The sequence below is a fragment of the Pantherophis guttatus genome, chromosome 7 (assembly GCF_059756535.1).
Source record: "Pantherophis guttatus breed Tessera chromosome 7, ASM5975653v1, whole genome shotgun sequence".
NCBI lineage: Eukaryota > Metazoa > Chordata > Lepidosauria > Squamata > Colubridae > Pantherophis > Pantherophis guttatus.
The window spans coordinates 52,346,980-52,362,915 of NC_142069.1; the positions used below are offsets into that span (position 1 = coordinate 52,346,980).

The following is a 15,936-nucleotide window of genomic DNA, read 5'->3' on the forward strand; positions in this document are numbered from 1 at the left end:
GAAGAAGTACAATACGAAGAACCTCGAACTCAGCCTGACAGCTCTTTTATACCAACTGTCAGACGGCTTAATCAATAGGAACATCCAACATTATAAAGGATCCCCACAGGGGCCAATTCTCTTGAGCATGCTCAGAACACAACACCCCTTTCCGCTGGAATGGTGCATGCATAATCCTCGAGGTATGCGGGTCGATGTCGGAGATGCCCTGAGCGCCTCGGGCTCGCCCTAGGCAGGTGTTCTGGCTGGACAGGGACATTCCTACCCCTAGGACTTTCCACAGACCGATCTTCAACTGGATCAACATGCGCTGGCCCTGGACTGTCTTCCTGTACCCTGGGTGAGTATTCTCGAACTGCCCCTCTGCTACTGGTAGGTGTTGGATTGCACGGTTCGTTATTCCAATCGGAAGAATGGGTGTCCCCAAACCCCGGCTCAACCCTATCCATACCCCTGTCCGTCTGTTCACTAAGCTCGGTAGGCGGCACCTTCCTAGCCCTGATTTGATCCTGGTGCCAATGCCAGACTCTACCTTGACCCATATCTATTTTATAAGAACATGGCCCGGTTACATCTATCACCCGTCCGGGAATCCACAACGGTGAACCCCCATAATTCCTGGCATAAACTGAATCCCCCACCCCGAAGGGTCTGGTTGTACTATGGGAGTCCAGAGGTTTACTAGGGGCATATAGAGGATGCAAGCGATCCAAAACGGTCCGTAAACGCCGGCCCATAAGTAACTCTGCGGGGCTCCGGTTCGTGACCGGGCAGGGTGTCGTGTGCTGCACTATCATATACTCAACCAAACGCTCCGGCCGTGCACCCGGGCCTATACGGCCAAGCGCATCCTTTGCTGATCGATTAAGAACCCCAAAAATTCAACTTGAGGTACAGCAATGCTATACTTAGATTTCTTAACTTTGAGTCCTACACTCCTAAATTTGGACAGGACACAACGAAGGCGGTCCATCAGCTGAGATGTGCTGGTTGCAGAGACCAGCACATCGTCAAAATATGGTAGCACTCCGGGAATTCCATGGAGGAGCCTCTCCATCAAACTTTGGAAAATTCCCGGGGCTACGCTCACGCCAAATTGCAAGCGGCGGCATCGGAAGGCTCCCCGATGCGTGACAATGGTCTGTGCAGTGGCCGTCTCATCATCCACAGGCAACTGCTGGTATGCCTGTGCTAAATCTAACTTGGCAAAGACTGACCCGCTTCCCAAGGAATGTAGCAAATGCTGCACTACCGGAACGGGATAAGCATGTGACAACAATGCCTGATTAATAGTAGCCCGGTAGTCTGCACAGATTCGGATTGGACCATCCGCCTTAATGGCGATGATGGTTGGGGTCTCCCAGGGGGCGTAATCAACAGGTTCTAGGACGCCCTGTGCAATGAGTTTGTCCAATTCTGTGTCCACCTTTGGACGCAACGCCAAGGGAACATGGCGTGGTTTTAGTCTTCGCGGTTGGACCTGGGGATCCAAACTACAAGTTGGGAGTTACAACTTTTATAATTCCCAGTTCAATATGATCCAAGATGTTTTTAAGTGATGAAAATTGTAGACATCTGTAATATTCTGTTCAGGAAAAGCTGCTTTAGAGTATAAAAAAGTTTATTTTGAGTGTAGCATAAACTGTTCCATCAGATTCTGAACAGAACCAAGTTATTAAATCCTTTTGTATGGTAACAACCCCTTATGTTAAAAATATACATTTAGTTTATTATATTACCCATTGATATAAATTATTTTTTAAATACAAATAAAAGAGCAGTTTATTTCTAGTATTCTTGGTTTTTTTTAATTAGGTTAAATTCTCAATAATTTAAGGCCCTTTGAAGCCCAGTTCCTTTTCTTGAATGTTAAAGTGAATGTTTTAATGCCTCTATTAACACTTATTCATGAGTCATTGCCTTGCCAACACTCAAGATAAGAAATGCTGTGATGTTTTAAAACTTTCCAATCAAGCCCAGGTTCATACCAGCAGAAAGAGCACTTATCATTCAACTGCTATTGAATGACCTGTATTTAGATGTTGAATAATTTAAATTTTGCAGGATCCAATCTGATTAGGTCACCAGGACCAGAGTTTTGGTCTATAAGCTTTTGGACTCCTGCTGGATCTCATCCTCGGGGAACTTTTTTCTCTCCAGAATGTGTACGCTGGACTGTTCCATGTGTAGTATTTATGTGGTGCCTGGTTTTGTGTGTCTTAAAATTCAAATCTTTACTAAAATCAATATATTGATTAGATCATTAAGATTGACTGGACCTTCAGTTTCCCTGTCACCTTCTTTGTGCGCACGTTTGGTACGTTTGCACAAGAGGATCTGAGTTTCTTCCTTTGGCTTGAGATGGCTCCGCGGCTTTTGTTCGAGCAGCATTTGCCTGCAAAACGTTCCGTCCGATCGCCGCCCCCCCTTCCCCGGCCAGAAGTAAACTTCCCTTGGGCGCCCCCGTCTTTCCCCAGTCAATCCGCCCCGCCCCGCCGTTTTGTTGTTATCACATGGCAGGGGGCGGACTCGGCCGGTCAGGGCAGGCGCTGGGAAGCGGCAGAAAGTTTGGCGAACGAGTAGAGTTGGTTGGACGGTGAGGAGACTTGGCCGCAGATTTGCTGGGGTGGGGGGGTGGGGGAGGGAATGAAACGACACCTCCCAGCGCCCTGAGAGTGGCAGATCCCTGCCTTGACTTCACTCCGTTCGCCCAGCCCGAAAGCCCCAGGTGCTGAACGCGCGAGGGGCTTCGGACATGGGTTCCTGTGTGTACCGCTGGGTGCTACAGCCGCCGCCGCCACTTTTAGGACTCCTGCTCTTCTGCTGCAGTCTATTCTTCTCAGGACTGGCCCAAGAATGCCCGGCTCCTTGCCGCTGTCTGGGGGAACGACTGGATTGCAGCCGCCTCAGACTGAGAGAACTCCCCGTGCTGTTTCCCAGCAGGACGGTACAGCTGTGAGTACAGGCGCTTTTCTGCTGTGGGGGGTGGGGTGGGCACTGGCAACGAGTCTGAGGCGCGGATCTCCGGTGCTAGGAGGTGCTCAGGGTTTCCCTGCTGAGCCCCCTAAATAGAGGCGCTGGAGAGGATACTAGAACTAAGTCTTCAGCACTATGGTTCCCTTCCCCATAAACGTCTCCGCTTTCCATCTCTCCGGTCGACTTCTGCAGCCTGATCCTGGCTTCTGAGCTGTGTGGATGGAGACTATAGGTCAGTGATGGCTAACCTTTTTGCCATTGCGTGCCAAAAGCGGGGGGAAGTTGCCTGTGTGTGTGCCCACACCCATAATTCTATGCACCCTGCCCCCTGCACATTCATGCATGCCGCCCTGGGCTCCCCCCGCTTTTGGCACACGATGGCCCGGTGGGCCCAGTAGGCCCATTTTATGCTCCCCCCAGACTCCTAGAGAAGGCAAAAACGGCCTTCCCTACCCCCCTGGAGGCCCTCTGGAGGCTGGAAACGGCCTGTTTGCCAACTTCTGGTGGGACCTCATGTGCCCACCAATATGGCTCCAAGTGCCACCTGCGGCACGCGTGCCATAGGTTCGCCATCATGGCTATAGGTCATTGATTGGAGATAATTTTGTAGAGTTGTCCTTCACCTTTCTGGCCCTTAAGACTGGATTTACACAACTAGGCTAAGATTCAGCCCTTTGTGTGCACCCTTGTGGATAGTTTATGGACAGTTTATCTGTTCTGCAAGGCCTGACAATATGATTGATTTAGCAAACCAGAACATTTTAATCCAGTCTAGTGTTGTCTTGGTACTTCCTGTTGCAGGGAGAAAGTTGATGGGGAACAATCCTAGCTGCTGATTCGCAGTAGCATCAATAGAATTGGCAGTTAAGCCATCCCATTTAGACTCCAAGCATGTTGAAAGGTAACAGTTCCCATAATTCTTATCCATCACCTGGAAGCAGTTCAGTTACTCACTTATATACTTCTCATTTAGGCATCATATAAATGGTCCTTTCACTCAAAGGTAGGCAAGCAGTTAAGATGTGAAACAACCTCTGATACTATGGTATCTCCTATTGTGTGTAAATGGAGCTGGAATTTACTTATTTTGTGCCTCTCAATAGTTCTGCGGAAAGGGGATGGCCCAGGTGGTCTGGCAAAGCTTTTTTACTCTTAGGGACACCATGGAAGTTGGGGCTTGAACCAGTCCCCCAATTGTTTTGTGTCTAGAAAGAAAGAGCAAGTCAATGATCAAGGGAAGGCTTTCCTTTTCTCAGTTTGAAAAATGAAAGGCAGTAATGGTGACAGTTTCTACTGACATCTGATTGCCTGGGTTGGGGCAGTTATTTAGAACTCTATCGCCATGAATACATAGAAGGAAAAGATAGAGGAATGAAAACAAAGAGTTGCTCCTTGCAGTTGTGATTTGTTGGTTTGTGCTGCCTCTGGCTGAGTTGGAAAAAGAGTTAGAAATTGTTAGCTTAAAAGTAGAAAACAAATCTACTAACTGAAGGAAGCCAGAATCTCCCAAAGGACCTTAAATCCTGCATACCCCCCTCTTTCTAGAGCCAAGGCCTTGGAGATGCATCAATATCTGAATACTCCAGGAAAAGGTCTTGCCATTTTTATACATTGTAATGGTCTTTTGAATGGGGAATAGATGTTGTTGTTTAGATAACTGAGGAAAAAATATAGATTTATATATGATTATTGAAATGTGGATTGTAGGCCAGTGTTGAGTCTACATCTATTCCAGTAGAAAGATGATAGTGTTACTCTTGCATCTTTTTTTTCCTGTTAGGGTTTCATCTTTTAAGAAATGTTTTTTTAAAAAATGTTTTGCAAAACCCTAAAATGGGAGATACCTTGATAAAGAAGTCTGTTCATGCAACTCTGAAGAAGGCACATGAATTTCCCTCAACTTTGTATACTCAACGTAAATGCAATTTATATATCACATATAGTTAATATACATAGGTAGCTAAGGATTGTGGTAATTGTAATACAAAATACCAGTACTAGAATTCATGAGGGCAGAGAAAATTAGTCTAGCTGTTTACAAGTGTTGGTCTGTCTCTGTATTGGAAATATGGTTCCAAACTTGAATAAGATAAGATTATATATGTTGATCTTCTGATGTGTTGCACCAGAACATGTAGGAAATGAGAAAGGAGTAACCAACTTAGCCTTTCAAGTAAAAGCAAAAAAAAAAATGCTCATTTGTATGATACATAACAATTACCGTGTTTCCCTGAAACTAAGACCTCTCCGGATAATAAACCTAATTGGGCTTTTGAGCGCATGCACTAAAATAAATCCTCCCCCCAAAATAAGGCCTTTGAAGTGCCTGCGCAGCCGGTCCTTGCCATTTTCTCGGGGGGGGGGAAGGGGACAACATCCCACACGCACCTGCCTCCATGCAGAATGGCCTTGCGGAGGCCGCTACCGCAAATCCTAGCTACTGCACCCTTTCTCTTAGTGGCGGCTGCAAAAAGAGCGGCAGGCCCAGCAATGCACCTCGCGCCCTCCTTTTACCTACAGTAACAGTGCGATGGTCACAGCAGGCCATCCCACTGTTCATGAAGCAGCTGCTTCGCTGGTGCCGCTCAAGCCTCCGCCTCCAGCAACCGTGGCCGCTTTTGCAGCTGCAAAAAACACAGGAGGTCCAGCGATGCGCCCCATGTGTTTCTGACCTCCTCGTTGCTTCCCATGCAAACAGCATGAGGTGAAGCGAGGTGGAAAAAGCGGGGAGGAACATGCCCCACGCACCCCACACGCACCTGCCATTCACACAGAATGGCCTCATGGAGGCCGCTACAGCAAAACCTAGTTACCGCGCCCCTTCTCTTAGTGGCGGCCGCAAAAAGAGTGGCAGGACCAGCACTCTTGCCAGCCCTAGCCCTGTTGACCCGCGACTGGGGGGGAGGGGACTGGTGCCAGAGCTCTGAGCAGCGGCTGGTGCGGGCGCTGTCTGCACAGCCATGAAGCGGGATCGGCGTGGCCAGTTCTTGCCCACAGCATTGCCGGCTATGATAGGGTCAGAGCCACTGCTGGCCAATATCAGCAGGCCAGATTCGGTGACCTGGATGCATTGCCACCACTCAGGAGGAAGAGAGAGAGAGGAGGCGCTGCGAGAGACCCCATTTCTCACATTCTTTTCCTCTGTGGTGTGTTCAGCTCACCAAATCTGGCCTGCTGATCTCGGCCAGCGAGGGGGAGTGGTAGGTGGGGGTGGCAGGTGGGGAGGGGTGGGCGGGAGAGAAATGAGACGGGGCTCCTCTTTCCATCCCTTCTCCCCCACTTGCTGGGCATGGCAGGGCTTCCTGTTCCTCGCTTAGCCACCCGCCCCCTTTATTGATGCAAGTTGGAGGTGGCAGGTGGGGAGGGGTGGGGCGGGGAGAAACGAGACGCGTGTCTTACCTGACTTCCAGCTCTGTTGCATTTCTTGCCATTGTGTGCAGGGAAACAAGTTGTGCCGTAAAAAAAAAAACTTCTCGCAAATTCAATCAATTAATTCCAACTTCTCGAACTCGTGAGACTTTTTTTTTACAACTTGTTTCCCTGCACACAATGGTGAGAAACGTGACGGAGCTAGAAGTCAGGTAAGACACACATCTTGCTTCTCCCCTGCCCCACCGCTCCCCACCTGCCACCCCCAAATTGCATCGATAAAGGGGGCGGATGGCTAAGCGAGGGGCAGGAAGCCCTGACATGCCCGGCGAGGGGAGAAGAGATGGCAAGAGGAGCCCCATCTTGCTCCATGTGTCTCGCTTCTCCCCTGCCCCACCCCTCCCCACCTGCCACCCCACTTGATAAAAAGACGGCGGGGAAGGGAAACAGCCAGGCTGTTGTTGGGGCGCATGGAGCAAGATGGGGCTCATCTTGCTGTCTTACCTGACTTCCAGCTCCATCGTGTTTCTCGCCATTGTGTGCAGGGAAACAAGTTGTACCGTAAAAATAACATTCTCGCGAGTTCAATCAATTAATTCCAACTTCTCAAACTTGCAATAAGTTTTTTTTTCAGTACAACTTGTTTCCCTGCACACAATGGCGAGAAACACGATGGAGCTGGAAGTCAGGTAACATGGCAAGAGGAGCCCCATCTTGTTCCACGCGCCCCAAAATAATAAGGCCTCCCTGAAAATAAGGCCAAGCGCTTATTTCAGGGTTCAAAAAAATATAAGACAGGGTCTTGTTTATGGGGAAACATGGTAAGAAATCTATTATTGCATACACTTTAAACTGGAATATAATTTTTAACTTAGTAATTCACTTGTTAGTCTTTAAGGTGCCAGAAACTCTATTATTTGATTTGGATGTTATCTAGTGGCAGATTAAAATAACTATTTGGCAAGAGTTGCTTATCGTTTGAAAACTAAAGGGCAAATCTAAATTAGGGCCAGTACAAATTTTTAGAAGCAATAAGATCAAGAATACCTAATGTAAGGGAGAAAATAAATGCTATATTCACATGGATTTATTGTGAACACCATGACTGTTAATCAGCAGTTGTGGACAATGGGAGCTGAAATCTAAAAATATTAATTTTCTCCCTATTTCTGATACAGAAAAAAATTCTATTTGCATTTAAACTAACTGGGTCCAGTATGGTTCCTGAGCAACAATCTTGCATGCTGAGAACTGTATGGGAAAAGTAAAGGATTCTAAATAATTTTTGTCCATGTGATATTATTTAATTGCTCTATTAGTTTCTGTAATACACTACGCACCCTCTCCTTCTGACTTAGATTTCTGTTAAGAATGGGATAAATTAATATGTCTATATTTCCTTGAGGGATGGACACAATAATTTTGATATTGTTTAATTCTGTAGGGATTTCTTATACAAAGGGCCTGGTGGCTCAGCAGACTGATAGCATTGTGATTAACACCAGCTGTCTGCAATTACTGTAAATTCAAATTTCACCAGGCTCAAGGTTGACTCAGCCTTCCATCCTTTCTAAGATAGGTAAATTGAGGACCCAGTTTGTGGGGGCAATAAGCTGACTTTGTATAAATATACAAAAGTATGAAGGCTATTGCTTAACACATTGTAAGCCGCCCTGAGTCTCCGGAGAAGGGCGGCAAATTAAAAAAAAATAATCTTAATGGTTAATATTTGTTTAAAGTCAGCAAAGAATTGAAATGTACTAGTGTTGTATAATTGTTCTGTATCTGTTGTCATTTCAATCAGTTCTACAAATATTAATTTTCTATTTCAGTTCAGAAGCTAGTAAAGAATTTAAAATAGGAAGTCTTTCAATTAGTTGTGGCTAATTCTGTTCAATTGGCTCTTCTGGAAATTGTCTTTGTTTATTGAAAAAAAAAAGACACTGGTGTATTCATACCATATGGGTAAGTCATATGGGATCAACTATGTATGATTATAGTTGTAAATGTCTACTCAAATGTAAATTCCCCTGTATGCAGTAACTCTTGTTCCTAGTAAATATATGAATTGTAGCCTTAGAGAAAGGAAATTCAAAGAATGTAAACAGAAAATAAATATTTATTTGTTAATAACAAGTGATGTAAAGATTATCTTGAATAATTGGTTTTTTAAATACCTTTTTTTAAAAAAAATCATTTTATTAAAAGCTATATGTAGATTGTAAATATCCAGAAAACTTCTAGATGATAGCAAAGAGGCCCAAAACCAGTCCCTATATGGTAAACCTAATTGTATACAACATTTGAACAAAAGCTTTTCAAGGTTTATTATAAGTATTGATTCACAAAAGGTGCAGTTTAAGCACTCTTTATCAGGCAAGATCTTTCTCTCCCTGATTTTTTTAAAAAACAAACTATACTAGAAAACCAAATGAGAGAGAAAAATTGGCAGATGTTCAACCATGTCTGTATTTTATTACAGATGGAATGTGGGAGTAGACTATAGACATGCAAATAGAGCCTTTTCAGGTGCTTTCAGTAGTGTCAGGTTGCACCAGGACTCTTAAGGATTTCTGGGAAGAAGAGACAAATATGCAATGTTTTTCCCCCCTCCCATTTCTGAAAATATAAAATCCAGCTGTCTGAATGTCTCCCAGTCCCACTGAAACACCTCAGGTACTTAAGCAGAAAACAGAAGAAAACAGCATAGATGTGTCCATGAAGTCTTAAGGAGTCAGGTTTGATTTGAGGGATAGTTTAGTAAGGCAGTCTGGCTGTTTATGGATATTTTAGGTCTTTTATTTAGAAAGAGGAAAAGCAATAACCATATACTAGTTTTCCTGGATAACCAATTTCCTGGATAACCAATTTTACTTGTAAGAAACCAGTAAAACCAGCATAGAGATGTGTAGCTAATAATTCACTAATTAGGACTTAAAACTTAAAATAAAAATTCTTTTCAAATGGATGGTGGATTAACCAAAATAAGAACAAGATATAGGTATCTTGGTGACAGTTAATTTAGTGTCTGTTAAAACAAAGAGATCTTTTGTGGTTGCAGCACCAATGGAAGCTTTCTAATTGGATTTCCCCTGGAGAGGCAAATTGTCCATATGTACGTTCACATTCCTTTACAAGAAGTGTGAAAAATGGGCTCCACTTGTATAAATAAGCACTCGGCCTTTTGTAAGGAGCCCTGCTGTGATCACTCATGGGGAGCTGTGTCACTTGTTCTGAAACTGACTGGGTAACATCTTTCTAAGTGCCATCAGACCATGTGGTCTTGTAGATTTTGTGACAAATTTCTTTTGTTAAAATTAAATACCTTCGGCAGTTACTGTTCATTGCTTGCTTTTCATGCCTTTAAGAAAAGCTAGCAAACTGGCTCTTCCACCCCCCCTCCCCACTTGCCTCCTTTTGCTCTTGTCCCAGGAACCCTCAAATGTTAACAACTAAACAAAATTGGTTCTTGCTTTTAGTACTGATCATAGTTTACCCAGTTTGTGAGCAATGTCATGATATATTGGCAATAAATGGAAACCCTGGGTGATAAAAGAACAAAAAAGCATTTGGTTTGTTTTTGTATTGAAATCCTAGATTTTTCATTTAATTTAAGTTTTTAGTGAATAGAAAATGCTGATTACAGTGGATTTGATTTGTTAAACCTGCACACACTCATCCACATGCATATAACGTGTGTGTGTGTGTGTGTGTGTGTGAGAGAGAGAGAGAGAGAGAGAGAGAGAGAGGGGGGGGGGAGAAGAAATAAAGAACACTAAGAGAAATTTACTTTATATATTTATTATTGATAATATAATTAGTCACAGTGTAACCCCACAGTGTTAAGTTGAAATTCCAGGCCATTTTTTGAATACATAGGAAGAATGTTTCTTGAACTTAGTGGGATGTGTGCATGTGTTGAACCATTAAGTTCAAGAAACATTCTTCCTACATATATTGACAAAGGCTTACCCTGTAAATATATGTCAGTTTTGCTCAGTTGAACCTTTTTCTTTGTATATCTTGGGGGGAGACAGCACTTTTTTATTTTCATATTCAGAGTTCTAGATAAAATAAATGCTGGATGGTTGGTAGTGTTGGAAGAAACATCCTTCTAGGTTCTGCTCCAAGTGGGGAAACAGACACTGGAAACATGGAGACTGCTTGGAAAGATGGTTTAATGGTGGACAGGATCACATGGCTTGAGTTCCTGAACAGAAAAGGGGCAGATACAGCGAGTTTTTCAGGTTTTATGCTCTCTCTGGCTTTGAACTTCCTGGGGCCCAGAAAGAGTATCCTGATTGGTTGTCAGACTCCCAGGGGGTGGGGGCCTTGCTGGCTGATGGTCACATGTGCTTCCCAGGTCACATGTGGTGAGTTTCTGCTGCTATTGTGTAGAGGGCTAATCCTATCTTTGGCAATTCCTACTATGGCTCTGCCTGAAGGTGGTAGATCTTTGTTATGTAGAGTAGACTGGCCCAGGCCTTAATGGCCCATTGACAAAGGGTGGGGGGCAGGAAGGTGGGAGCTGCTTTGTCTGTAAAATATGCTTCTCATATTTCTCATCCAGGGAAATATAATATTCTGCCTTTTTCATATTTCCTAAAATATTTCACTCTTCCAGGAAAGGGGTGGGTGCTAACTTCCTATAATCCCTACTTTTTTTTTTCAAAACGTGAGTTTTGAAACAAGTTCTTGGCAAAAGATTAAAATTGATCAGATCAGGGAGCCTTAATGGGTGCTTTTAATTTTCTAATGCAAAGGGGAGGCATTGATAGAGGCAACAGAAAAGGATTCCTTCAGTGGCTCTTGAAAGCTTTCAACCATGAAGGTCTAGCAGTGAGGAGAAAAGTTCTTTCAGGAGAAAAGAATTTTACAGTATCCAATTTTTATGCTAATTAATTTCAGATTTCAGATATTACTTTCTGTGAGCTTCCAGTCAGGTATCAAGCAAACACATGTCCCAAAATTTTTCACAGCCATGATTTTCCTTTAAATTACAGGCTGCCCATTTCATGGGTTGATTACTGAACCTGCCCTAGCTCTTTATTGCATCCAGGATTTGTGAGTCCAAATTGAGGTTAGCCAGTGTACAATATCCATTCTTTTTTTCTTTTTTTTTTGGTGTTACACATAATGAGCCCTGGGATTTCTACTCATGAGACCACCAGTGCAATATATCTTTCTTTACTGGGCAACTGGGCAGCATCATTTGTGAGTCACAGTCAGGGCTTGGGTTTTGAAGATCACTTTCCTGCTATCTCTTCAAGTGAGGGAATTGCCTGAGGGGTATTGCTTCCTTCCCCATGGAATTAGCAGGGAGATAAGACTACTTGGGCTTTTAGTGCTACAGAGCAAAAATCAATCTAGGAGAAGCTTTGTGTGGAGGTAAGCGAAGGAAATAGTTTCAATCTAATTCTGAATAGTGTGTCTCTCTGTGTGTGCATGTGTATGCAGCTACTTTTACAATACAGACAATGCAAACATTTTGGACATATTTCTCCTCTCCACCAGACAGAAATCTAGAGTGTACATAACTTGCTGTGGCAATCACTCTCAAATACAATTCTTACAATAAACTGATTACAATATAAATGAGACAAGAAAGAAAACCTTACAATGAATTTCCACCCTCCCCATAGTCTTTCCAGCTGTCTTCTGAGGATTGAAAAGAGTCTTTTGGTGTTGTACATCTCAGGGTCTTTTCTTTCATGTCTGCTGGTAAAATGCTTGGTGGTAAGGCTGGTCAGTCAGGTTTGGGAAGATCTGCTCCACTCTGGTTGCTGTGATGACTTTCAGTGGAGGCTGGATTCAAACCCAATTTCTGGTTCAAACTGATGGAAGGTCTCCTTTGGAGGCAGCATCTGGATCCATGTGCTCTGCTTCCACAGGTTGCAGAGTCCTTTGTGCAGGGCTGAAAGACATTAGAACAGGGTCCCCTCCCCCTTTTTGTGGGTAATCTTCCCAGAAAAGGCATTGTAACAGGATTACAGATGGGGGGGGGTAGATAGCTTGCAGAGTTTGAAAAGAAAGAACACAACAGTATTGCAGTTACTAAACAGATGATACAGTTTCAACAAAATGGAGACACAACAGATAAGAAAAAACTGGATTCACATGCTTCAGGAAAGAGATGAACAGGTAAACCCATTTAAACACATACAGTAAATGCAAGACTGATTTTTTTTCTTGTAAATGAACTTAAAACGTTTCCTCATAAACTTGAGTTGTTACTTTAAGATACAGAGAGGGAAGGAGAAAAAAAAAACCAGAAATAAAATGTCTCCTTACTCTGTCTTTGTTGGCCAGACAAACACAGGGCAAAGGCTCTTTCTTTTTTTCTCTCTCTCTCCCATTTTTCATTGTTTCAACCTTTTTTTCTTTTCTTTTCTAACAATTTAAAATTCTTGTCTCTAGATATCAGATACATTTTACAGTTACAATTACCTCGAGGGTGCACAAAGACTTAAGACACACACACATAAAACAAGGAAGATAAAGAGAAGAAAACAGAACTCTGAGATTTCACACACACTGATCATTCCCGCCATAAATCTCAGTTAAATTAGGGAAGGCACAAATCTTAAACATACCACGTGGTTGCATAGAAGACAGAGAGACAAACAAACAAACACAAAACAAAACAAACAAAAAACCCCCCAACATTCCTATTTATATATTTCCCTTTTCTTTTAAGTACCTTTATTTAGCCAAATTTGTCTCCCGGTGTTATCTCTTAGCAAAGCCCATTTTTGACACAATTTTCCTAATTTCCTTTTATCCTGGGACGCCTGGCGTCCCAGGCCGCGAGCATTTCTTCCACAGGGGTTCCCGCCACCCGCGAACTATCGCTACCCATGACCCTTTCCTTTTCTCCAGAAGGATCACTTCGACTTAGCCAGGTGGCACGCCATCAGTTTTCAGAGAAAAAGCTCTGGGAAGGACTTCGATTCCCTTACGAAGTATGGGCCCCTTCCTCTTAGGGAATCGCCGTAGATTTTCGGATCCAAAAAGGGGATCCGGGAGGACCTGCTGACCCCAGCAGGTGGTACTGGCACCTCCTCTCACACACACACGCTCGCCCCGTGTCTGGGCTGGACAAAACCGGGTTTCCCTTTCACAATTTTATTACCCCCCCCCTTTACACGCTTGGCTTTCACTCGGCTTCCATTCCCTTTAAACACAAAGTTCCACATTTGGTGACCCCCCCTTGCTTTCTCTATCCTACTGGTCATGGCTCGGTGGAGCTAGGAGTAGGCAGAGGTGCGGCTAGAGGTCACTCAAAGAGGTGAAATCAGACTGTTTTCCAGGTGGAATCCCGCACACACACTTCCTCCTTCCCTAACAGAAGGTCCTGTGCTCTGGCAAAACCCCCATGCTCTCCAGACTGTTAGTCTTTCTGCGGTTAGGAAATGCACAGAGGAAGCAAGATCCAACTGTGATTGGGAGAAGGGCCTTCACTCACACACATGCAGGCATACACAAATTTCCCATGCTTTTCCATACTTTAAAATTAAAATTTAGAGGTACTCACCTTCTTTCCAAGCAGCCTTTGAGCTCAAACTCAAAACCCCTTTAAAACCTAGTTCCAAATGGCCAAGGTCCAGGAAAACATACCCACAGACTCAATGGGTCTGCTGCTAGCAAGGGAGGCTTACCTGGTCCTGGTCCATTGGTTAAGTTAGCTTGGAGTCCCACTGGCTCGCCAATTGTTGGAAGAAACATCCTTCTAGGTTCTGCTCCAAGTGGGGAAACAGACACTGGAAACATGGAGACTGCTTGGAAAGATGGTTTAATGGTGGACAGGATCACATGGCTTGAGTTCCTGAACAGAAAAGGGGCAGATACAGCGAGTTTTTCAGGTTTTATGCTCTCTCTGGCTTTGAACTTCCTGGGGCCCAGAAAGAGTATCCTGATTGGTTGTCAGACTCCCAGGGGGTGGGGGCCTTGCTGGCTGATGGTCACATGTGCTTCCCAGGTCACATGTGGTGAGTTTCTGCTGCTATTGTGTAGAGGGCTAATCCTATCTTTGGCAATTCCTACTATGGCTCTGCCTGAAGGAGGTAGATCTTTGTTATGTAGAGTAGACTGGCCCAGGCCTTAATGGCCCATTGACAAAGGGTGGGGGGCAGGAAGGTGGGAGCTGCTTTGTCTGTAAAATATGCTTCTCATATTTCTCATCCAGAGAAATATAATATTCTGCCTTTTTCATATTTCCTAAAATATTTCACTCTTCCAGGAAAGGGGTGGGTGCTAACTTCCTACAGTAGGAACAAATGTAAGTACAAATATTGAAATAATTATTTTTTAAATTTTGGAAGCTCTGAAGGTTTCTGGTTCTTGGAAGGCTGAAATTATCTTTACACGTTGTCAGCATTGTGGTTACTCTTATAATTGTGATTGACATAGCAAAATGGGTAGTGGAAAACAGCCAGTTTTAACACAGCTTTAATGTAGGCTTTCAGTAACGATATATGGATATACTAAAAATAAAGCTAAGACTGTTCAAAAGAAGTGAGTGTTTATAATAATTTATTTTTTAAAAAAATCTGCAGTCCAACTTTAGCATAGAGGTTTAAGAATTCATAAACACACTCCATATTTTAAGAATGTAGCTTTTGTTAGGTTTAAAGTTTAGCAGCCATATGGGAAAAGAAGAGAAAATCTGAATAATTGCCCAACATCTTTGATGTTTTTCAGTTCTCTTTGGAATTTTAGATTATTTTATCAAAATTTGTCTAGGAATGTTAAGTCTGTCAGTGAGACAGGGAAGGAAATCCAAAGGATGCTTTCTACTAGTGTTTTGCATTACATCTCAGTATTTACATTTTCTAAATGCTCTAGTCCTTACCAGAATTGCTAGAGGGGGAAAAATGTTTGGATAGTTTTCACAGCTGTTCTGCAGTATTTTCCAGACTAGAATCTGAACACAGCAGGCTGATTTATGAGTCACATTGGACCTGTGTCTTAAAACAGCTACAGCCTACCTCTTTGTTTTTTAGCTTTCCTTCTTTCTGCTGAATTAGCAACTCTAAAAGTCTCAGTGGGGATTGATTAAGAATATGTTGCTGGATTTGCATTTTAAATAACTAACTAGATTTCATAATTTTCAAGAAAAAAGATAATACACTTAAAATGAATACACTCAGTCAATTCCATAAGTGTGCTTTGTGAAGAGTGTTTCTGAAATTACTGAGTTTTATGAACCTTGGGGCATACTATTAGGTTGCTCTATTTCTTTACCAACATTTTGTTCAGATTTGAGTTCATCATATATATTGTTAATATTTTCTGATAACAATGACTTGAGCATTTGAATAACATGGATACTTTCTAAAAATTTTTCATTATTCTAATGCAAGAATTGTGAAGGGTAAAACTAACATCTGTCCCTACATGTAAGGAAATGAGGAAATTCAGGAGTTGGTATTCAGAAGTTGAAGTAAGACTGAGGATTTGAATGAGGGTTTCTGTTTTCAGTCCCAACATTCAAATACAACAAGAAATTATTTAATATTACATGAATGAAACTCAGGTTCCTGAGCTTTTTCCTCTCCATGATTCAGTGACAATAGTATATGCTTTCGTTTG

General features: G+C 43.1%; 1 protein-coding gene across 16 annotated transcripts in view; it reads left to right on the forward strand.

The window, feature by feature from the left end:
* Positions 1–2,327: 2,327 nt before the first annotated feature.
* Positions 2,328–15,936, forward strand: part of LRIG3 (leucine rich repeats and immunoglobulin like domains 3) — a 219,267-nt gene continuing 205,658 nt past the window's right edge. For 7 of the 16 annotated variants that reach the window (XM_060694692.2, XM_060694694.2, XM_087873205.1 and 4 more), the window contains exon 1: positions 2,361–2,955. In XM_060694692.2, the coding sequence (XP_060550675.1) occupies positions 2,756–2,955 (200 nt within the window). In that variant the 5' untranslated portion in view covers positions 2,361–2,755. Of the gene's footprint in view, positions 2,956–15,936 lie in introns of all 16 variants that reach the window. The other 9 variants (XM_060694691.2, XM_060694690.2, XM_060694693.2 and 6 more) reach the window with 6 other exon arrangements.